Here is a 22,304-nt window from a genome sequence, read left to right as displayed (position 1 = left end):
TGTAAGGTTGTTATACGTATGTATAGAGAAGAACGAAGAAGAACGGTTGAAGTGAGAAGAGAGAAGAGAGAAATGAGGGAGTAGGAAAGAAAGCATCCGCGTAATGTCATATATCAGCTTGGATCACCTTACGCTCGGACCACTACATCCGGATCGAGGCTCCTCCCGAATGAATTACCTGATTGGGTAGTTCCTTATCGCATGTGGCCGAGTCAAGAAATGTTGAAATCACGCAATTAGATCAATCACCTTCTCAACCGATTGATCGATGGAAAAAAGGTATTTAGACATTAGACATTCCTTGCTTCTTATCATCTTCTCACCCGACAAACAAATACTAGCTCGATCGGTGGTCAGTCATCTAGTCCTCTGCTTACTCCTCTTTGTAAGTATTACTATCCCCCTGAGAGCTTCCAGATCATCGCTGATCACGGGCTCTCGCACTTCCATCCATCCACTTCGATCACTTTCTGATAATCATAACATATACTGATCTATCCACACCTGTCGGTAGAATAATCATCAAGGCTTTTATGCTCTCTCGACTCGCTCGACTCGCTCAGAAATCTACATTATATCCAGTATCTTTCAACTATACCAATCCTAGATATTTCAGTGCATCAATCAAAATGGCTACTACCCAAAATGCAAAGATCCCTCAGGCCAAGAGGATGTTCGATGGTGCGACGCACAAGTTGGATGTATGGACTATCTTCACGTGAGTGTGGTATTCCGAATCGAATGGTCAGGTGGAAGAGGGAAGAAGGAGAAGAAGGAGAAGGGAGAATGTGGAATGTCATTCAACCTTTGTGGATGAAAGGTTCTAAAAGTAGAGGTTGTATATATGTATGCTGATATGTCTTATACGATTGATATGATAGCCCAGCAAACGTCCCTCCAGATGCTATCAACTTAGGACAAGGATTCATGAATTGGTCACCCCCTGATTGGATCACCAAAGCCCACCACGACGTATTAGATGAGAATGTCATGGCTCACCATTACTCCCATCCAAGAGGTAGACCAAGATTGCTCAACGCCATTTCTAAATTCTATTCACCTCAATTCACTAATCTCGGTGGAAGGGAGTTGAAGCATGAGGAAATTTTGGTATCAGCTGGTGCTAATGGAGGTGAGTGGTCTGGTTATGGTTCGGTTTCTCGTCATTCCGATTTTTATTATCATACTCCATATCATGGATACATCTGTCATCGACAATACACTTCACGCACCATACCTCTACTTTTATTGTCTTCGTACATCGGGACATATCGAATCCAAGGTTATGCAGGACCACTTGCTTACAATGATATATTTCACTTTCTACAGGTATGTTCGCAGCCCTCACAGCACACTGTGAACCAGGAGAAGAAGTGATCTGTATCGAACCATACTTCGATCAATATTACGCCTCTATCCATTTCCAAGGTGCCAAACCTGTATTCGTACCCCTTCACCCACCTACAGGAGAAGGTGTCAAAGACGGTTCAGAATGGACTTTGAACATTGATGAGTTCAGAGCGGCTTTCACCCCTAAAACAAAAGCGGTCATCATCAACACACCTCATAATCCAGTTGGAAAAGTTTTCACCCAGAAGGAATTAGAGGATATCGCCCAAGTGTGTATAGAGAAGAATGTCTTGGTCATTGCCGATGAAGTTTACGATTGTATGGTTTACGATGGAAAGAAACATGTCAGGATTGCTACTCTTCCTGGGATGTGGGAGAGGACCTTGACTGTTGGTTCGGGTGGTAGTGAGTAGAAGTTCCTCTCTCACTCATTCGCAGAATCGAAAGCAAGAAATAGATTCGGAGCTGATGGCATCTGAATGATATTGATAGAATCGTTCGCTTGTACTGGTTGGCGAATTGGTAAGTCTGTCATTTCACACATGTGTCATACCCCTTGGATCCAATTGTCGGATGTACAATCTGCATGATAAATCTTGTACACGCACATATGCTTTCATCTGATTATCCCCGCTGATCCCTTGATCACTCTCAGGATGGTTGATCGGTCCCGCTCAGCTCACTTCAGCATGTCTTGCCGCCCACTCCCGAATCGTATTCTCTACCAACTCGCCCATGCAAGAAGCCGTCGCTATAGGTTTAGAGCAAGCCAAAGAAAGACATTTCTTCGAAGATCAATTGAAAGCTTACGAGGAGAGAAGGGATATCTTGACATCTTACTTTGATCAAGTCGGATTACCTTACACCATGCCTGAAGGATCGTATTTCCTCTTGGTGGATATAAGTAAAGTGAAAGTACCTGAGGATTACCCCATACCTGAGACTTGTCAGGGTAGAGGTAAAGATTTCAAGTTCTGTTGGTGGATTGCTCAGGAGTTGAAAGTTGTTGGAATACCTCCTTCTGAAGTGAGTAAGGTGTTCCCCGCTTCGGTTTCCACCATAATTGAAGCAGTGAAGGGAGAAGCCAAAGTGAAACGGTGATGCGAGCAAATGGGTAGATGGATAGGAATTACCGGTACCATGTGAAGTATACCGACTGACGCATCTGCATTTTACAGTTCTACTGCGATGAACACGTTGAGATCGGTGAACGATTCGCTCGATTCGCTTTCGTAAGTGATCAACCACCCTTTTCCATCCGGTGACATATGGCTGATATCTATGTCGTCTGAATAGTGTAAAGATCCAGAACTTCTCCATGCTGCAGGAAAGAGACTTCTCAGGTTGAAAGAGTTCATCTAAGCATGTAAGGGGATATTATATGATATAGGATATTTAGTAGATTACCAAGGATAAGTTATCATGCATGGCGATTGTATATAATCTATTGTGACAATCTGTATGGTATGGAATGGATAGCATGTGGTTCTGGTCATGTTTGGTTGTGTTTCAGGATGCCACGCCAAGCCTTGTGATGTTCTATTTTTGACCCATCACTCACAAGGTCCACAAGGTGACCTGTCCTAGTTTAGATCATGTTCGATGCCAGAGGTAAGGACATAATCACTTATCGAAGCAGATCTACATCTACGATACCTATAATGATCATAGCTGAAGACATCGGTACATCATTTGTGAAGTGCAATGGATGCATAGTAAAGAGGATAATACAGTGACAACCAGAATCCCAAAAAGTGACGTATTGAGAAGAGGAGATTCCAATTGATCATTAATTGTTAGTTGTTACGTTTTTTAAGGGTAATCTTACCGTAGTTGCTGGAGTGTTTATGTTTTGTACCGCTTTTCCATTCTTTCATCATATCATATCGAAAAGGAAACAAACAATTCGCCTTTCAATCCAATTCAATTCAATTCGTTTCGACTGTCTATCATCATTTCATCCTCGATCGCAAATATCTAGCACTATCAAGGACCACAACTGCTTAAGTCGGTTTACCCTCGCTCATCACTGATCGGGGTGACAAGTTGGTTCAAAGGATCTACAATACATCATACAGTGGAAGAATCTAAATCATACACAGGACCCCAGTGTGCATATCATCGGAGTCTGTATCACTAGTATAGTGCGAGCAAGTGTCATTGAAACGTGTTAGAGCGCAAGGTCCTTTAACAAGATAAAAATAGAAAGACAAAACACGAACACGACCTTGTAGGATAATCGCAAACATGGATAAAAATTGTATGTTTTGTTCATTTTCATCTCAACATCGTCATCATCGTCACTCGTTTCCACCTCTCACTCCTCATTCCCCAAATTGAAACATCTCAAAACAGCTATAGCTAATCATACTATCTTTTCGTTCCTTTACTACCTCAACAACCTTCCTTCACTCACTCATCGACCTCTTATCATCACCATGTCCAACCCGTCTCCTACACCCGATGGCGCTCCCACCCCTCCCCGTCGTGTATCATTCCCCATCAATCCAACCGACACATCCATCACCCCAGACCCATCCACCGGACCCCTCACCTCCTCACCTCCCGGATCACCTACTCTTCCTCCTAGAGAGTCCAATGCTACTCCCAATGGAGCAAGACGACGAACTACCACCGCACCCAATCGACAGATAACTCTAGATTCTACACCAATGAGTCAAAGGAGACAAACCACCGAATCGAACCGATCATCTAATAGGAGAAATCCCTCTTTCGACCCCAATGCGAGTCTCGTCAGGAGGGTTACAACTGTCTTGTTCACTCCTCCTAAGAAAGTGGGAAAGGCACCTACTTATTTGGGTAGTATAAAAGCTGCTATTATGAGTACTTGGTTGTGAGTTGCCGCTCAACCCGCGAATATATGTGTTGGATTATATTTGTGCTAATCACATATACGTTATACCTTGCAGAAACGTATTGCTGGTATTTATCCCTATTGGATGGGCTTTATACCTTGCTAAACATAGTGGTGGGAAAGACAGTATTTCAGATACAGCTGTTTTCATCACTACTTTCATCGCCATCATTCCTTTGGGTGAGTAGTTTGATATCCGGTATGAAGAATAAACGATTGGACTAGACTGATTATTGTCCTGTGGTGATTGTACGTAGCTGGTTTACTGGGCTTCGCAACTGAAGAAGCTGCCTTGAGATTAGGACAAACTCTCGGTGGTTTGCTTAATGCTACGTTGGGTAATGCTGTGGAGTTGATCGTAGCTATCTTAGCTTTGATCAAGGTGAGTAGCCCGACTCAAACGAAAAGCTGGTGACATGAAATATCACGCTGATATTGAATGTTGGAATCGCGGGTTTAGTGTGAATTACAAGTCGTACAATCTTCTCTGGTCGGTTCGATCCTAAGTAATATCTTATTAGTCTTAGGAATGTGAGTTGATCTAATACTCAAAGCCTTTAAGTGATAAAGTGTATTATGACTGACACATCGTTTGTAGGTGTTTCTTCGCGGGAGGAGTCAAATTTGCCGAACAAGCTATCAAATCTACTGCTGCGCAACTCAACGCCTCTCTGCTTTTGATCGCAGTTATAGCTGTCCTGATTCCCTCGGCATTCCATTTCTCAATCAGTTCAAGTACCTCCAACACCGATGCCGACCAATTAGCTCAAGGTGAAGGTGCCGACTTGTTGGCTATGAGTCATGGAGTGGCGATATTGCTCTTATTGCTGTATTTGGGTTATTTGGTATTCCAAATGTATACCCATGCGGTAAGTTTTATGATATATTTATTGTTTGGTCAATACTGATATCGATACTTTGTCTAGGCATATTATATTGACGACGAAGTAACTGGTTCGACCGCATACCCCGAAGCCATCACCAACGTTTCTGAGAAGCTGCGATTCAGGAATTTCCATCGACACAAGAAGACGGACGAAGAGGAAGCGATCACCACTGCCTCTGATTCTACGGTCCATTCTGGGAATGTCACTAATGCCGGTGGGGCTGTTCCTGCCACTCATGGACCTTCGACTGTCGTACCGGAAAACTCGACTGTGCAAAGACAGCATGAACAGGAAGAAGAGGAAGATGATGAGGAGACCCCTCAGATGAATGTCGTCTGTACTATTGTGAGTCAGCGCTTCCAATTCACCATATTGACATGGAAGGTTGACCGAGGAGGGGTATTTAGGGATTGATGGTACTTATCACTGTGCTCGTCGGAGTCACCGCCGAGTTCCTGGTCGACTCGATCAATGGTCTGGTAGAATCACATCCATCCTTATCGGCAGAATGGGTCGGTCTGATCTTACTTCCTATTGTAAGTTGTGTAAGCCACAGTAAAACTCACGCAACTAACATATATTTGATAGGTCGGTAATGCAGCAGAACACTTCACGGCTGTCTCAGTTTCGGTGAAAGATAAACTCGATTTGTCAATCTCAGTAGCTGTAAGTTGAATCTTCGATGGATGTTCGCGGTCTGTGGGAAATCACGACTGACATAAGTACATCTTTAGGTCGGCTCATCGATCCAAATTGCTCTCTTTGTCATTCCCGTTATTCAATTATTGGCTTGGACAATCGGTAAACCCATGACGTGAGTCGTACCTCCTTGTGCAGTAGAGTGCTATTGACTAACAATTCACCTATCCATCTGCTCTTCACACAGTTTACTATTCGATCGTAAGTTAGCTTTCTTGTCACATTCTGATCGTCAAGACCAAGCTAACTTACTTTTTTTGTCAGCTTACGAATCGATCGTACTGTTCTTATCTGTTTTGATCGTCAACCAAACACTGGCCGATGGACGATCCAAGTGAGTCTCTTACCATTTGCGATGACCGAGACATACTGATGATGGGCGTAATATAGCTGGATGGAAGGTCTAGTCCTGATGATGTTATATCTCATCATCGCCGTGTCATTCTGGTATTACCCTGTAGGCTTCACACTTATTCAATTGTCCATATTTTGTCTGAAGCTTACTTTTGTCAACTGGGATATAGGGATCATCGACAGCTACTTTATTGGGATGTGCCGAGTCTTCCAGTGTGGTAGGATAGATGCCACGATATGACAGACTGTACCGCTGTCGAGTTTTTCTATCTCAATTACAAAAATGTTCCTGATCAAATTCTCCGTGTCATTGTGGGGAATGGTCATCGTATACACGAATCTATCATATAATGCTTTATATAGTTTGGGGGGGAGAATGTATCCATAATATTATGCTTCATACGATTCTACGCGCATGGATCTGCTTTATCGTATCTCGTGAAGTGGAGCTCTCTCATAAATCCATCATGGCCTCCTTAGCTCTCTCGGCTGGTTTAAATACATCTCCAACATGATCGTTCCCCTCGACCAAAAATGAGAGATCTTGTGACTCGGTGAAGTACCTAGGTCTAAATCCGTTAGAAAGGCGAGATGAAGCTCGATACTTCTTATGAGATGAAGGTTCGAAGATACCACTACGACTTCGAGTCCCACTGAAAATGGGTTTGTTCACGCCACTACCACAATTCGAGGTGGATCTGGTCTGTTCTAATGTCATTCCTCGAGCGAATCTGGAAGAGATGTCATTGTCACCGAATGTATTTGAAGTGCCGGTGATAGGGTCGCACGTAGGTGGTATCTCATCCATGTCCTTGGCCTTCTCGTTCTCGACGTGAGATGAGCGTTGACAAGGCTTTTCAGAAGAGCTAAAGTCAGGTAGACTGACTTGTATGCCAATGTCAGAGTCGGATGGCTCGAGAGTAAGTTCAGAGAGCTTCTTTTCTAGCTGCAAACTCATTGATATTATAGTTTCTGGCTTAGTTGAGCAGATCACGGTAGTGGTTTAAGAGAAATTGAAGACTGAGGTTTGAGTTTGCGTTTTTGGATTGATTGAGAGATAGGAAACATGCATATTACAATCACATTGACGGCAAGTGCAGTATAAGTTGAAAAAGCGTCTGGTCCCGATAGAGTGCATGTTTGCAATGTCAAGGTAAAAAGGATGAGAGAAGACAAGAAGATCGAACCTTTCATTGACCTGGTTTACAGACGGAAATGCACTCCCACAATGAGTGAGACATGCCTGTTGCAAGACTGAAGATGGACAGGACTGTTGTTGAATATAAGAACGATGAAATGAATAGATAATAGATAACAAAGAGGATAAGAGTGTGATAAAGATGGCTACTGTGATTAACCTGATTTCTAATGCAATTTGAGCACAATACTCTCCACGCTCTGAGCCCAATATGATGAATCATGCATGGGATATAAGCCGTGTACTGTCTATCGACAAAAAATCTTTACTTGCGGTTCATTCTCTCAAAGATGCTTTCAGCCCCTTCAGCTTGATTGTTCACTCCGGTCCAGTCCGCTAATAAACTAGTAATGGACTTGAATTCAGATGATAGTCTCGATATAGCTCCTATCTCTGGTTTGTGCTTCTGAACTCTACTGAAGTTGGCTTGCCAAGCATCTCGATCATGAGCGAATTGGCGTGATAACCCATCGTCTAAGGCCTCAGAACTTGACTGTGAAACCTGTTGAGAGGTTTGGAGGAATTGACGACCACTATCCGTTGCCTTTCTAAAGATCTCTTGTGCGGTGCTTTGGTAGTATGCAGTGACCTCACGTATCTTCTGGTCCCAGTCCGAAGAGACAGTGCTCATCTCGTTGATCAGATGATCCTTCACTAGGGACAGAAGATGCTGATTGTCTGAATTAGCTTTGGCCGTTTCGTCCGAACAGATCTTTGAAAGATTTATAAACTCTTTTTGCCGGTCGATATTTTCCGCATTAGTGGAACCGAGGTCAGAATCCTTTTTAATATCAGTCGCAGATCCGAAGTTACTAATGAGCTCGGTAATCCTTGCCTCTTCTACCGCTGTATGTGGCATACACAGATCGAGCACTTGACAGCCTCCCTGAAAGTCATGTCGACTGTTGACAACTTTATCTCGTTGATCTGCTGCTTTCCTTATTGTCTTACTGTCGAACGCTAGGGTTTGTCCACTTAACTCCGATGTAGCATGCCTAATGTCTCTGATGGAGGTCATCATAGTACCTATAGCCTTAGGGATCCATTGGCTCGATCGGTCCGAGACAGTCTTCCTAAGTTCATCTTTACTGTTTTGTAATGTGCTTGAATACCAATCAAGAATGTTGCCCTTGACAATCGGCTTTCCAAGTACTGTCCAAGCGTTATTAGCTTCTTGAAGATATCCCTCGCAATCTGCAGTCAGATCCTTGGAATAGTGAACTGTAATAAGTTGATCTTGACTCAGAGATTCTCTTCCTCTTGAGTCACTGTACAGGTACAACCTCAGTTGCCTTGGATAAGAACTCAATGATGGTATAGTTTGCTGCAGACTATCGAGTCGAATGTCGAGAATGGTTGATGCTTTCTTCAGCTCAGTTTCGACTTCGAATGCAGTTTCGAGCTGATCTGAAGATTGGATGTTATCTGCCACTGCGGTAACCCAAGTGATGATGTGATCAAATGCAGTATAACAGGTGTGGTAGTACAATCTATGGACGTCTGTCGCACAGATATATGTAAGAAATACAAGCTGTTGCAGCCCTTGCGCTGACAGAATTGCAACCTTTCATTCGAAGCGATCTGAGCACTCCGTATGTGAGCCCCGGATGCACAGCTTGACAGCACTTTCTTCTTTCCTTTCTGAATCAAGGGCTACGTCTCATATCATGTAAGGACGCTTTTGTATCATGCTTGATAAGCGCCCAGACAAAGCTTCTGCTGTCGAAGGAAGGAAGGATACTTTACTGCAAAAATTTTTGGCTGGTCGCGAAACCTGTTATAGTATGAAAGGACAATACAACTGTCATTTTCGACATATCATTTACTGTAGTCCACTAAAGCGCGAACGTATGTAGTGCATATAGTATGTTTCATGCTGCTCTCCGTTATCCAGCAGCTGATCATTACTGTTGACAATGTTATGGGTGTCAAGGGTGAACTGGGACTCTTCAGACTGACTGCTGCTGTGTGTGGACCACCAACACTACTTGTCCCCTATATGCCTTCTCACTGTACTTTCATCGCTGCGATGTACACTGACAGTTCACCTCAAGCTACACTACGGTATCTTCCTACGTCAATCTCGATCCTTCGATCATTACTCGCCCGCGCACGGTTCTCACTTTGGACGACAGCAATCAAAGCAGGTGGCAGAGTATCATGCCACTCCTTACATTTCGCCTTGTAGCGCATTTCAGACTCCTCATCACCAGCAATCACGAATAGGGCTCCCAAGATATCTCTGTGCTCTAGAAATGTGTTATAGCTCGCGTTGAAGTTCTCAAGATGTGCTGTACTTTCTTTGTCCCACTTGGTACGTTGTATGGACGATCGGAAATGAGGGTTAAACTTTGACCTATCGACAAGTGCCTTAGCGTCTTCCACAGCTCCAGAAATCAATTCAGTTCCCCATTGGATGTAGACTTCTCTGTTCTGTCGAGAAACCGCTTTCCATCCCTCATATTCTTCTTGGGCGCGCTGCTTGAGTGATTCAAAAGTATTTTCAGGCAGTATACCGATGGTTTCCTGATTCCTGAGGGAACCAAATGCGAGCTGGTACACTCGGCTGGATTGATTAAAGAGTCCACCACTCTTCATCACCCGAATCCAAAGGTTGGTTCGTAGTTCCGATCGTTCAACAGGTTGAGATAAGACAGTCATGATTTTTCTTGAACATTCTAACTCTTCCAAGCTTCTCCCCATCGTCTTTTCAGCAGAGGTCATCCAGGCTTTAGCATTATTGTGGACGACATCCTTCAGCTGTTTTCGTATAAAGGAAGTGGATGGATCAATTTGTATCATGTCACTGAAGGCAATCTTTCCCCCCTCCTCACTATCGCCACCGTCTTGAATGTCATTCAATCTGGTCCAAGCAGATTGAGCTTTCGTCAAGGCTCGGGTATACCTCTGAGAAAGCTCTGTTACCCCCAGGAGTGTTTTCATCTGCTCTTCCGACATTGCCTCCTCACCGGATATAGTCAAGGCTTGTACCTGTTCAAGACATTCTTGCCATGGGTTACAACTTCTGAGGAAAGCGCTTGAAATTTTGAGTTGGGAGAGTGCATCCATCCTGTCCACGTCGTCCTGAGATACCCTTTCATACTTATATCCTAAAGTACCCACCAGAGCACTGTCGACTGATTGAGATGCCAGAGCAGACACATCCATCTTCGGTTCTAGCCATTGCCATGACATGGCGGCTCCTCGGATGTTCAAATTTTGAGGATCAAGATGATATGACGAAGGTTATTCTATTCCAATTTAGGTGTCTGTGTTATATCAGATAGGCGAGTGGCAAGGGTTTCGGAGGATGTTCCGAAAACTGACTCTTGACGAAATCACAACAAAGGACGACCAGTTTTCGGTGCAGCAGAGCTTGTGTTCCGGTTCTCTTTGGCCTTCTTATCGCCTCAGAGATTCAGTCTAGAACTTTAGCATAGGTGACTGCTGGAGCGAGGAGAGTGGCAAAGCGCAGCACACGGTCGCTGTGAAGCTGTCGCGCTTTCTTTTTCTCTTTTTTGGGAGTATGCAATCAAGACAGATAATGTATGGAGCAAATAGAATCCGTGACCTGCAATTAGGTGCATTTGGTTCTTCGAGAGGTGTATCACCGTGGAAACGCAAGACAGCTGTCCATCCTGACAATACCTCGAAGAGACAAACCTGCAAATCTGCACTTGAACAGTTATCAACTATCTGAAGCACAGCTCTCACGAATAGCCTTGTAGCATGACAATTCTGCTCTTTCAACCTCATCCAGCGTTGATTTCCACCCTTGATATGCCCTGGTCATCTCATGAGTATCATCATTCCTGGTCGTCGACGCACATCTGGTAATTGTTGGTTTAAACCGATCTATATCTTGCTTTGCAGTCATCCAGCCTTGACGTGAATCTTGAATACTTGTTTCTCTATCATTCAGACTTCGCACATACTTTGATCCAATCTCAGAACCCCCTGTTAAAGTTTGAACGGCCCATGGAGTAAGAGCCTCTGTAAGCTGGGATAGTCGGTCATTATACACACTTTTAAGGTCACTGACACTGCTGTCTATCCTTGCTCTCTCGAAGTGCACTTGCTGTTCTCTCTCTGTATCACCTTTGACTGTCTCATTTAACATGTAGGCTGAACGGGTGTATTCAGACTGAGAACCGATATTCTCTATGAACAAGTTTTGCATAGTCTCGATCTCATCTAGATTAAATCGACCTCTTCGATTGGATGAGTATAAGATGTTATCATATGCATGAATAGCTATTTCATAATTGATTAGAAGATCGTTGTAGCTGTTTTTAACGGCTTGTCTAGCTGGGGCTTCGGTTTGACTCATCGTAGAAGCGTTGATGGTGCTTGATGATATAGTGATTTAAAAAGGTTTTGTAGGACAATCCAAGTGGGGTTATAGGTTCAGTTTAGTCTAAAAGCTAGTAGCGTATCACCTGTAAATTCGGGCTCAACAAAGAGAAATGGTCTGAACAGGAGGTTCTTGCATTACGCCGTCCTTTGATGGATGTTGGAGATGTGGCACCGAGAAGAAGACGATGACGAGAGTGGTTGGATCACTGTACGAAAAGTCAATGCTGTGTGCTGTCCGTCTCATCTTGCCTACGCAGCAGTCCGATTGTTCCTTTCTGAGCCTATTGTGAATGGTAGTTATGCACGCGGATAGAATAAGGGAAGAAAAGGTCAGATCAGCACAAAAGAAGGACCATGCCTGGCTGCTCCACTTGACCGTCGGTCATTGGTAGATATGGCCGACGGTGATCAACCGAGAATACTCCGTGATAAGGGAATGAATGTCTTGCCAAGCCACAATCGGATACCGACTCTAGCTTCTGCTGGATGTTTCAAGTGGAGGATGTGTATCTTTGTTAGAATGTTGGAACAGAGGACTGCACGTACTTTCCTCCTCAGGTTGTTAGGGTAATTCTCACTGATAAATCATCACGAACTCGGTCATGGAATGAGATGACCTAGGTTCCATCAATCCATCGATGCATGGACTCCCTCCTCCACATTTAGGCGCCGATAATGTTAACAATGCATCTCATCCTGAAAGATATATAAAGGCTAACAATGATGATGAAGTATCCTTCTCATTCTACGTCTTCTTCGATCCAGGTATTCACCGTAGTCGAACGATAAGAAACGATAAAATACAATAGACCATGTCAGAAATGATCTTAGCTGGTAAACCCACCATCCGTATGGCCTTGGGATTAATGGGATTAACATTATTTGCGGATCAACCGGTCTCGGACGATGTTGCCTTTGAAGTCATCAAGTAAGTTGACTTTTACGCATCCACATGAATCTGATACTGGTGTGGATATCGGATTGTTTATAGGCTGACAGAGACGAATGGTTTTGATTATTTAGGACTTCTTTGGATGCCGGTGCTACTCACCTTAACTCAGCGATGTTCTACGGTTCCCCGTCAGATAAATTATCGAACCTCAAATTGCTAGGGAGATTCTTCAAGGCGTACCCTCAATACAAGGATAAAGCGATATTGGGTGTGAAAGGTGGTATGACAGGTGCTTTTGCAGGATGTACAGGAGAGTGAGTTAGGTGTTCTGTTCATGGCATAATTCAAAGTAATATATAGCGCGGTTCTGAATCCTACCGTTGGTGCACTGCATCTTGATTAATTGATCATTTGAAATAGTATCGATCACTTACGAAAAGAACTTCTAACCGCCAAGGAATTGTTGGGTGAGAAGGAAATTGATATTTTCGCTTGTGCGAGAGTACCTGATGATCGGTATGTCAACCTACAAGTCCATCGCGCAGTGCAGTATATTGATCATAAGGTGATTGAATATTCCACTAGTCCATTCGAAGAAACAATCAAGAACCTCGTCCAACTCCAGTCCGAAGGTTTATTCCGAACTATCGGCTTGTCCGAGACGTCCGCTTCATCCATGCGTCTAGCTCATCAGATCGCAGGAAAGCTCATTTCATCCAATGAGATTGAAGTTTCACTTCAGACCTTACTTGACCCCTTGATTGTAGAAAGTATCAAAACTGCCGAGGAATTAGGTATAATCATCATTGGTTATTCACCTTTCGGACATGGTTTGTTATCTGGTCAAACTCCCTCTGGAGAAGGGGATTGGAGAAATCATCTACCCAGATTCCAAAAAGAAAACCTTGATAGGAACCTTGCCCTGGTCAGAGATTTGGAGGATTTGGCAAAGAAGTCTGGAAGGAAATTGACAGAAGTCATCTTGGGTAGTATGATTGCTTATAGTCCTAATGTGAGTGGGCCTTCATCGTACGATATTTCATGACAGTGAGGTAGGGATGATTCCTGTGTTTGGGAGTATATTTCGTCAATGTCAGTACGACTTGTAGGCTGATTGTACGTTGCTTGATTATCAGATCCTCCCTTTACCAGGATCCAAGAGCCCCAAAAGAGTAGCAGAGAATAACGCAGCTGCGCAAGTGAAACTCTCAGACGAAGAGATGAAAGAGATCTTCGAGATACTCAATAAGAATCCGGTAATTGGTACGAGATATCCTGAATTCGGTATGGGAGCTTTGGTAAGTGTTTTTTTACTCATAGTGCTCACAGGATGTCATATGTTGACTTGCTTGTGGTTCACAATGTAGATGAAATAGGTAAATTACTTGTGAAGAGTCGAATTGGAGTGGAAGAGGAAGTAAAAGACATGTTGATCGATCGAGTCTGACCAGCGTGGATTGTTCACAAGAAGGGTTGATAGAAAGTCATATACCTCTCTAAGATGGTAGATCGTAAAACATGCATTAAACATGACTCGTTCGTCGTATCACAATTCCCTCTAGTCCACGTGATTATAACACTCGTTTGACCTCAAACCAGCTCTTCAAGTAATGTACGTTCCAGGCACAAAGACTGAATAAGATGACGGTTTGGACTATCGCCCACCATTTGACTCTGGAGTTGGTCGATTCACATGCTGATGGAATAAGTCAAAGGGCCAGTACATTTGTTAGGAATACATGATACAGTTCGCAAGAGATCTTGAGCAATACTGTAAACCTGGTGGCAGATTGAACGCAAGATGAAAGGGGAAGAGAACTGTATGAAGGATGATTAAAAGGTGTATACTCACTGTTACGATGTACCCTCTCCCTAACCACTAAATAAGCTTGTTCATCCTTGACCAACTGTAGTCCTGCACTTAGATCCCGCACTTCCTGCTCGACAGGTGCTATTTGCTCTTGGTCGCCTATGTACAGTTGACCATGTACGTTGAAGCTATGTGAGGTTTTCAGGTATTAGCATTTGAAGTATATGTTACATGTTTTACATATACGGAAGAAGAAAGAGTCGACGATGACGAAGACGTTATAAATGCATTCGTTTTGAAGCGAAAATCTCATTATCAGTGACTCACCTCAGTACCTTTCTAGCATAACTGCTCATCTCATTACTAAAGCAATAAGTAAATTTACCACTCCTATCGGCCGACATGGAGAATGATCCTTGAGGTTTCTTGTGATGCGTGTATATCGTTTTCCCTTGTGGATCAGTCACCTATATGAAAAGGCGCATGTTCAGCTAGATTCTTCTCCGCTTTGTATGACTACCGCCAGAAGAGCGGACGGAAGATGACCCAGCTGATCAAGGCGCAGAAGACTCACATAAAAATCTATATCCAGATGACCTCCGCCGGTTGACCCTCCTACTTCGTACGTTATTGTCATCTATCAAGGTGAATCGAAAGTCAGCTCAACGAAGATGCCATCTGGTCGTGCTATCTCCCAGAGTTCGACATCATCTAAATGAGATGACTTACCCTATCCTTAGACTGCAGACTCTCAAAGTAACATTCCTTCTCTCCTGGATCTATCTCTATCCTATGTGCGAGGGTGAAGGTGAAAGGAAGGACGAGTAGGAAGAGGTGTAGGAAGTTGGTCAGACGAGGGAGCATGATGATCAAGGCAAGGTAGCTGTATCCAGATTTTTCTATGTTCTCTAGCGTCGTTGTTGATTAGACCTGCCTTGGAAGCCCTGAGGGTTGATGGTCCGGGTCTGATGACAGTAGGCAGTATGCAGTATCAATCCTATGCGGTACTATATGACGATGTCGAGCACGAAGATCACAACGAACAAAACCAAGACCAAGACCGTTCAACGTGGCACGCGACGTGGGATTAGGCATGTGAGCTGTCCGAGGGGGATAGGCATTCTGGAAGTGGAGCTAGTAGGTCAGTGCACGCGTTTTTGACGCTCTTTGGGCCTGACGTTTGGGATTCTACAGTTTGCCATCGAATACCATACAGCACATATCATACTTGATACTCCATTCTACCTACTTATCCAAGCTTATATCTCATTTCTCAACGTATACCTTGTGAGTGATCGTTCACAGTCCATGTCTGTCAGCTGGACGCAATCGCCTTGTAGGGAACATCGGACTTCGAGGAAATTTTGATCATTACAAGCTGACGTCTGTGCTCTTCGATAATATCCAAATCTTTAGTCAAACAACTATCACAATGGCTGAACCTACCGAACCCGTTGGTGCTGTGAGTGGCACCACTTCCTCGAGACTTTATTCTGTATATATGGACTCATCACTGATGTAAAACTTCACATCGGTGTTGTAGGAAGAGCACGACCCTCAATTCGAACCTGTTATCAAGCTCACCGAACAGGTCGAAGCTAAGACTCACGAGGAGGATGAAGAGGTTCTTTTCAAGATGTGAGTGTGTGATGTTCGGCCTCGTTCTATCGTCGTGGAATTTATGGTCACTCCCCTTATCACCCTCCCTGTCGCCCCTCATAAGCTTATCTTGGTGGAGTATATATTCATCTCGATGGTGAACTGATTCTGTGTCGTTCAGGCGAGCCAAGCTCTTCCGATTCGCCAAAGAATCACTCGAATGGAAAGAAAGAGGCACAGGTGATGTTCGACTCCTCAAGCACAAGGAAACTAAGAAAATCAGATTGGTCATGAGACGTGATAAAACTTTGAAAGTCTGTGCGAACCACATCAGTGAGTTGGCCTAACTATCTCAGCCTCGACTGGGAACTAGATTGCTGGGTGAAGCTCATAGTTGATACGCTACTTTAGTCTCATCCGATATGAAACTCTCACCAAATGTCGGTTCCGACAGATCATGGGTATGGAACGTGGCGGCTGATTATGCCGAAGGTGAAGCTTCACCTGAAACTTTGGCTATCCGATTTGGTAATTCCGAGAGTGAGTAATCGTCCGTTTCACATGATTAGACTTTCCTCTTTCGAACCGGTATGTGGTCAGCTGGACAATTCAAGCTGATGGGATGGTTGTTTCAAATCAGATGCAAACCTTTTCAAGACCGCATTCGAAGATGCTCAAACTGCCAATGCCGGATCTTCCGCCCCTGCCCCTGCTGCTGAGGAGACCAAAGAGGAGGAGGAGGAAACTGCTGCCGCTCCTGCTGCTTCTGAGGAAAAGAAGGAAGTTGAACCTGTCAACGTGAGTCTTGCCTTTGGCCACAAGCGCACGCCAAGCAAGAATGTGTCACTCATATTTGATGTGATAATAGGAGACCACCGCTGCTGCTGAGAAGGAAGAACCTAAAGAGGAGAAAGCTGCTGAGTGAGTTGATATGTACAGTCTCTTATATCCGACTGTCGAGTCTCAAATAGCTCGATCTAACGGTGATTGTTGTTATAGGGATACAACCGAAGCTCCATCAACTCATCAACCCACCTCCGAGACCGTTCCTGCTGCCACTAGCGAAAGCAAAGAAGTTGATGAACTCGCTTCTGAACTCAAGAAACAAGCCATCGCCGAAAAATCTGAAACTTCCGCTCCTGAACCTGCTGCCGAAGAGGAGAAGAAGGAAGAAGCTGCTGCTACTCCTGCTCCCACTGCTTAATCAGTAGGATGACAATATCAGGGATGAGAGAAGGGGAACATATTCATAATAATCGAAAATAAGGGATGGTACGAATGAATAGCTATGTGATGTATTTACGCTTTTTTTTCGAAATTGGGATGATATGTGTATGCCTCAGGATCCCGAAAAAGGCCTTGATTGATTGTAATTTTGTCTTCTTGGATGCTTGAGAGCTTAAATGAATGTCAAAAGATCGAAGGGCAAGTCTACAAATTGAACTGAGCTCTTCTCGCTTAACAATGCTTGGGAATATATGGACCGGACATGTTCGATGCGAAGATCAAGTCAGAGTGGATAATTTGGTTTGTTGCATATTGAAATATTGAGTATCATTATGTACTGGATTGAGTCGAAATATTGATTGATGAATTGGGAAAATCATATATGATATATCACATATAAGCTGTCCCCCTTCTTTGCTTGATCATCCTTCACCACCTTATATCCTGTTCACCGTCTACAATCCCAATCCTACGAACTTATTGTTGAGGTGGTACTTGAAGTAACAAATTGCCTTCAGCCGCAGGAACGTAACTTACATTCTTGCTTTGCGAGAGTGTAGCAGCTATTGAAGAGGAACAAGAAACAACATTCGTCAGTCATACACTCTTGATCATCATGTTCGAATGTTGTGAGTGTGGTTGATATAGTACGACGGGGGGACATACCAATTTCTCTCGAAGCTTCAATCTTCCTAAATTGTACGAAAGCATCTCCAGCTTTGTTGATAGCTTTTGAGATTGTATTGGCAGCTTCAGCTTCACCTTCAGCTCTGATGACTGCAGCTTGTCTCTCCTGTTCGGCCTTTTCGACTACGAACTTGGCTCGTTCGGCATCTTGTTGGGCGATTTGTTTTTGCTCGACGGCAGTGGTGAATTCTTTACCGAAGCTGTATGGAAAAAGGAAATTATGAGCTGGGCGTAATGGATGGGCAGATTGAATGGGGATGTCTTTTACTCACGTCATATGTGTCTGCAAAAGAACGAGAGAATATGATATCAGTTGTTGTCTCTGGAATGGCGAGATTATGCAACTGAACTCACGATTGATACGTCTTCCAATTGAATGTTAAATTCCTTGGCTCTGTTTAACAGATCATCTCTGATCCTGGCTGATACGATCTCTCGGTTGGTGATGAGTTCGGAGGCTACGAGCGATAATCACACATAACACTTAATAAATGTCCCTTGTAGATATTCTGTGTATTGATCAATGGGATGAGATGCATTACTCACCATCGAATTGAGCGACAGTAGCTTTCAAAACTTCGTTACCGATCGAAGGAAGTACACGCTCATCGTAGCTGTGATCATTCATCGAGTGGATCAGCACTGTTACTGACAATTCATATCCGATAAGGTGGTATGTATGGGTAGGGAATGATGAAGATTACGCTCAGACTCACTCTAAACCCAAATTTTGGTAGATCTTTGGTAAATGGTTGATATCGGGACGAGACATTACTCTCAATGTCAAAGACACCATTTGCATATCTATGTACATGATGAGACATCAGCAACTCAACTGGAATTGTTCAGAGAGATGGCGTAACATTGCCTGAGATGGTAGAAGACAGAGAGATGGGTCGGAAATCCAGAGAACTCACCCTTCGATCCTGTCGTGGTCGATATATTCCTAGGTTTGATCCTCACGTCATACAAGATGGCTTTTTGTAACCATGGTATAAGGAAATGTGTACCTTCTCCTGATGCCTACAGCACATCTCACTACAATCAGCTACGATCTTGTATGAGATAGTAACAGCAAGGTTTCTGGTAGATGATGACATACCTCTGGTCTAACACCTTTAAATCGATCGAACAAGACTGCTCTGTATCCACCTGGTACGTCGTACAACGACGATTGAACGACAGTAGCTCCGATGGCGATTGGGACTGTACCATACACATATATACATCAGTATGAGAGTCTTACCATGATCGAGTGAGGTGGTGTTATGAGGGTAAAGTATAGATTACTGGAAAGTGGCCATTGATGACATGCCATGCCGATCGGGTTAGGGCAAAGAAGCGAGAACATACCTATCAATCGTGAGATATTCTGAGCGAAAGCCATGTTGCTTTATGGATCTACTCCTGTTCTTCTGGGGTTTGGTAAGTGTGGATGAAGGTGATAAATCCGATACGAGTATAGGTAACGATCTCGAACGCAATAGTATAGATGGAAATTGGGAAGCCTACGAAATCGCCTGTTCAGATGACTGACTCTGCCGAAAGCCAGATGGGAACGATCTATACACGGACATGTATGGGATCTCCTTGATCGGGGTTTGTAATCACCGTTAGAATGTGCCTATGCATATGATGTACTTTTCTAATATACATTAGAGCTTCATTACAAACTTCTTGGACAGTCTCTTACTCTGATATTTTGGATTTTCAATCTTCCAAGCTCTCGAGCGAATGAAAACAGTCATTTGTCATCTCATCCAATTTGACCCAGCTGACATAGAAGAAAATTAACACCATAATCACTCATCATCACTTGGTCCAAGTTCAGTCTATACAATGTGGCCATTCACCTCATCCCCCTCCCGCCCTCCAGCTGCCCCAACACCCATCGATCCCTCACCTTCCTCATCAGCTCCTTCAGCTGATAAATGTCCGGTGGACCACTCCACTCGATCAGCATGGCTAGCAGCCCAAGGTTCATCCGATACTCCCCATCCATTCCATCCTTCTTCTTCTGGTTCTTCGTCGTCTTCTCAGGGATTATCTCAAGATAGAGTGATATCTTCTATCCCTCGTGCTCCCCCTCCTTCTGCCTCATCTTCCTCTTCGCAAGGAGGAGGACCAGGACCATCAGGACATAATGTACCTGAATTGCAGAAGGACAGTGAAGGTAAATGGGTCTATCCATCGGAACAGCAATTCTTCAATGCGATGTTACGCAAGAACCATAATCCCCATGCACGCGATATGAAGACGGTTGTTCCCATACATAACGCAGTTAATGAACGCGCTTGGGAACAGATATTGCTGTGGGAAAGTAGGGTGGAAGGATCTGAGAAATGTGGTGGACCGAGATTGATCAGTTTTGTGGGTAAACCTAAGGAGAGAAGTCCGAAGGCTTGGATGAAGACTGCTTTGGGGTGAGTGAATCGTAGTATACATCATCTATATACGTGAACATTTCGACTCGTGCTTTTTTACTGTTATTCAAATCTTCTTGTACATATACTGTCTCTTTCAGACAATCAAAATGCTAACTTTTACCTTTTATCAGCTACACCCCACCTTTCGATAGACACGACTGGCTGATCGACCGGTGCGGCACGCAGGTCCGCTACGTGATAGATTTCTATACTGGTAAATCAGGTTCGGGTCAGGATGCGTCAAAGATGAGCTTCTATCTAGATGTCAGACCGGCCGTAGACAATTGGGAAGGAATAAAAACTAGAGCTGCAGGTTGGTGGAGTTAGGATATACCTTTGTGGTGGTTGGAAGTCGGGTAGTGAATGATCGCAAGTAGATCATTTTTACATGTTATAATCAACATATTTGGGATGAGCTCAAAGATTTTAATGAATATCTATACAACTCTCACATTTCAAGATGGACGTTTAAACTCGAATTATCTGTTATCAAACCCCAAGATAACTGAACAATAATGTTAACAACAGAGATGACAACACTAAGATCACAAATTTAAGTTTTTACAAAAGAAGAAAAAAAATCAAATTGAATGTTGATCATTCCGATCTCAATCCATCGATATACCATACACCCTCACTATCATCTTTCTTCCATTCTGCCCTCATACGTGAATACTCTATATGTTCAATCACCAATTTCTTCGTGATCTGTCCCGCTTGCAGCGCTTCTTTCTCACTACTCCTGACGATACTGTTTGATAGACCAAAATCCGATTGCGGTTCCACCTTATCTGGTATTGTGATGGTGGGTAACAAAGTGGTGGTACCTATTATCAATTGTGGTAGATCTAAATCTTCCTGATTTGTTGATTCGCTTGGGAATGTTATTAGAACACACATGTCTAGTGTGGGCAATGGTGGGTAAGTCTTAGATGTATCTGATGGGGGTGAAGAAGAGGGGGTCACTGAGAGAGGCTATGTTTCATATCCAAAATCTTGGTCAGTATGAAGCTATCTGAAAAATGTCTCTGTGAGAGGGTATGGAGTGGTATGAATGGTATAGCAGCGAAGACATAAAGCAGATGAAGTCACCTGTATCTTATCATCTCCCAAATCCTGGTCCTCGTCCACCTTCTCGTTCCACTTACAATCCCACATTTTCGGTATCTCCTTCGCCTTGGTATTATCACTATCACCTTCCAGCTCTCTATATATCCTATACAGTTGTCGATTATAATCTAGCCCCCTACCCGTCGCACCAATCAACGCACTTGAAGCTGCATGGCCATCCCCCTCGCCGAAACTGGTGAAGAAACTCCACAGTCCACCTTCGTCTTTCCAACATCTCTTGAAAGACTTGTTCTGCCTCCTGGCTAGTTTGCGTATTCGATTAACCCTGAATGAAAGTAGGAATAATAAGATGAAGAGCGAAAATGCCAGGAAACCCAATCCGATGGAGATTACTGTCGAAGAGGGGATGGTTATGGTTCCTTGTTCCCATTGAGATTTATCGTTTGCTGCGAATGTCGTTGAAAGGAAGGATAGAAGGAGGAGAGATGAGGATACCATGGTGGGTGTTCGAGGATTGAGTGGCTTCATGGCGATTGGGATTGGGATTTTGTTGCGTGAATCTGTCGTTATACCTTGATGAGATGGTGGTATCTTTGAATTTGTTCGAATTTGTCGTCTTATTTCGACCAGCAGATGAATGATGATTGGGGTTGACTCAATCCACTACCTCGGTTACACAGGTTATTTGACAGATGTACACGGTTATTCGTCTGATTCCATGTCTCAATGCCATGTCGCAATACAGCAATACAGCAATACAGCAATACAGCAATACAGCAATACAGCAATACAGCACATTCCCATCTCTCTCCAGATCCCATCTCATAATCTCGTCTCGATCGAATGAATACTCCCTACCACATGTCACATGGG

The 22,304-nt window shown here is 43.7% G+C and overlaps 11 protein-coding genes across 11 annotated transcripts; 5 read left to right on the top strand and 6 right to left on the bottom strand.

Moving 5' to 3' along the window:
- Positions 1 to 629: 629 nt before the first annotated feature.
- L199_006124 (uncharacterized protein) lies at positions 630 to 2,712 on the top strand (the record flags this gene model as incomplete). Its single annotated transcript, XM_064891825.1, has 7 exons — positions 630 to 718; positions 882 to 1,132; positions 1,330 to 1,755; positions 1,843 to 1,872; positions 2,006 to 2,376; positions 2,529 to 2,582; positions 2,647 to 2,712. The coding sequence occupies 7 exons, from the start codon at positions 630 to 632 to the stop codon at positions 2,710 to 2,712; spliced, it is 1,287 nt and encodes a 428-aa protein (XP_064747897.1).
- A 1,076-nt stretch (positions 2,713 to 3,788) lies between these two features.
- L199_006123 (calcium/proton exchanger) lies at positions 3,789 to 6,392 on the top strand (the record flags this gene model as incomplete). Its single annotated transcript, XM_064891824.1, has 13 exons — positions 3,789 to 4,204; positions 4,281 to 4,405; positions 4,483 to 4,607; positions 4,686 to 4,756; positions 4,824 to 5,094; positions 5,152 to 5,457; positions 5,520 to 5,648; positions 5,701 to 5,778; positions 5,847 to 5,926; positions 5,999 to 6,012; positions 6,076 to 6,145; positions 6,202 to 6,268; positions 6,336 to 6,392. The coding sequence occupies 13 exons, from the start codon at positions 3,789 to 3,791 to the stop codon at positions 6,390 to 6,392; spliced, it is 1,809 nt and encodes a 602-aa protein (XP_064747896.1).
- A 227-nt stretch (positions 6,393 to 6,619) lies between these two features.
- L199_006122 (uncharacterized protein) lies at positions 6,620 to 7,123 on the bottom strand (the record flags this gene model as incomplete). The annotated part of the gene is made up of 1 exon (XM_064891823.1): positions 6,620 to 7,123. The coding sequence occupies one exon, from the start codon at positions 7,121 to 7,123 to the stop codon at positions 6,620 to 6,622; it is 504 nt and encodes a 167-aa protein (XP_064747895.1).
- A 505-nt stretch (positions 7,124 to 7,628) lies between these two features.
- L199_006121 (uncharacterized protein) lies at positions 7,629 to 8,934 on the bottom strand (the record flags this gene model as incomplete). Its single annotated transcript, XM_064891822.1, has 2 exons — positions 7,629 to 8,794; positions 8,892 to 8,934. 2 exons carry the CDS (start codon positions 8,932 to 8,934, stop codon positions 7,629 to 7,631), a joined length of 1,209 nt encoding a protein of 402 aa, XP_064747894.1.
- Positions 8,935 to 9,412: 478 nt separating this feature from the next.
- On the bottom strand, positions 9,413 to 10,558 carry L199_006120 (uncharacterized protein; the record flags this gene model as incomplete). The annotated part of the gene is made up of 1 exon (XM_064891821.1): positions 9,413 to 10,558. One exon carries the CDS (start codon positions 10,556 to 10,558, stop codon positions 9,413 to 9,415), a length of 1,146 nt encoding a protein of 381 aa, XP_064747893.1.
- Positions 10,559 to 12,531: 1,973 nt separating this feature from the next.
- L199_006119 (uncharacterized protein) lies at positions 12,532 to 13,978 on the top strand (the record flags this gene model as incomplete). Its single annotated transcript, XM_064891820.1, has 5 exons — positions 12,532 to 12,647; positions 12,743 to 12,925; positions 13,032 to 13,127; positions 13,197 to 13,623; positions 13,748 to 13,978. 5 exons carry the CDS (start codon positions 12,532 to 12,534, stop codon positions 13,976 to 13,978), a joined length of 1,053 nt encoding a protein of 350 aa, XP_064747892.1.
- Positions 13,979 to 14,182: 204 nt separating this feature from the next.
- L199_006118 (uncharacterized protein) lies at positions 14,183 to 15,285 on the bottom strand (the record flags this gene model as incomplete). The annotated part of the gene is made up of 5 exons (XM_064891819.1): positions 14,183 to 14,307; positions 14,464 to 14,609; positions 14,749 to 14,888; positions 14,996 to 15,058; positions 15,151 to 15,285. The coding sequence occupies 5 exons, from the start codon at positions 15,283 to 15,285 to the stop codon at positions 14,183 to 14,185; spliced, it is 609 nt and encodes a 202-aa protein (XP_064747891.1).
- Positions 15,286 to 15,853: 568 nt separating this feature from the next.
- L199_006117 (uncharacterized protein) lies at positions 15,854 to 17,224 on the top strand (the record flags this gene model as incomplete). The annotated part of the gene is made up of 7 exons (XM_064891818.1): positions 15,854 to 15,883; positions 15,965 to 16,059; positions 16,202 to 16,353; positions 16,432 to 16,560; positions 16,661 to 16,818; positions 16,889 to 16,941; positions 17,020 to 17,224. The coding sequence occupies 7 exons, from the start codon at positions 15,854 to 15,856 to the stop codon at positions 17,222 to 17,224; spliced, it is 822 nt and encodes a 273-aa protein (XP_064747890.1).
- A 500-nt stretch (positions 17,225 to 17,724) lies between these two features.
- Positions 17,725 to 19,321, bottom strand: L199_006116 (uncharacterized protein; the record flags this gene model as incomplete). The annotated part of the gene is made up of 9 exons (XM_064891817.1): positions 17,725 to 17,810; positions 17,914 to 18,134; positions 18,207 to 18,217; positions 18,289 to 18,392; positions 18,481 to 18,548; positions 18,651 to 18,738; positions 18,852 to 18,957; positions 19,037 to 19,140; positions 19,288 to 19,321. The coding sequence occupies 9 exons, from the start codon at positions 19,319 to 19,321 to the stop codon at positions 17,725 to 17,727; spliced, it is 822 nt and encodes a 273-aa protein (XP_064747889.1).
- Positions 19,322 to 19,773: 452 nt separating this feature from the next.
- On the top strand, positions 19,774 to 20,687 carry L199_006115 (uncharacterized protein; the record flags this gene model as incomplete). The annotated part of the gene is made up of 2 exons (XM_064891816.1): positions 19,774 to 20,357; positions 20,492 to 20,687. 2 exons carry the CDS (start codon positions 19,774 to 19,776, stop codon positions 20,685 to 20,687), a joined length of 780 nt encoding a protein of 259 aa, XP_064747888.1.
- A 270-nt stretch (positions 20,688 to 20,957) lies between these two features.
- Positions 20,958 to 21,929, bottom strand: L199_006114 (uncharacterized protein; the record flags this gene model as incomplete). Its single annotated transcript, XM_064891815.1, has 2 exons — positions 20,958 to 21,335; positions 21,453 to 21,929. The coding sequence occupies 2 exons, from the start codon at positions 21,927 to 21,929 to the stop codon at positions 20,958 to 20,960; spliced, it is 855 nt and encodes a 284-aa protein (XP_064747887.1).
- Between the last annotated feature and the right edge of the window lie 375 nt (positions 21,930 to 22,304).

This window comes from Kwoniella botswanensis, chromosome 1, assembly GCF_036426115.1.
Source record: "Kwoniella botswanensis chromosome 1, complete sequence".
NCBI lineage: Eukaryota > Fungi > Basidiomycota > Tremellomycetes > Tremellales > Cryptococcaceae > Kwoniella > Kwoniella botswanensis.
Note: the sequence above shows the minus strand (reverse complement) of the source record. Positions and strands in the feature narration are given on the sequence as shown.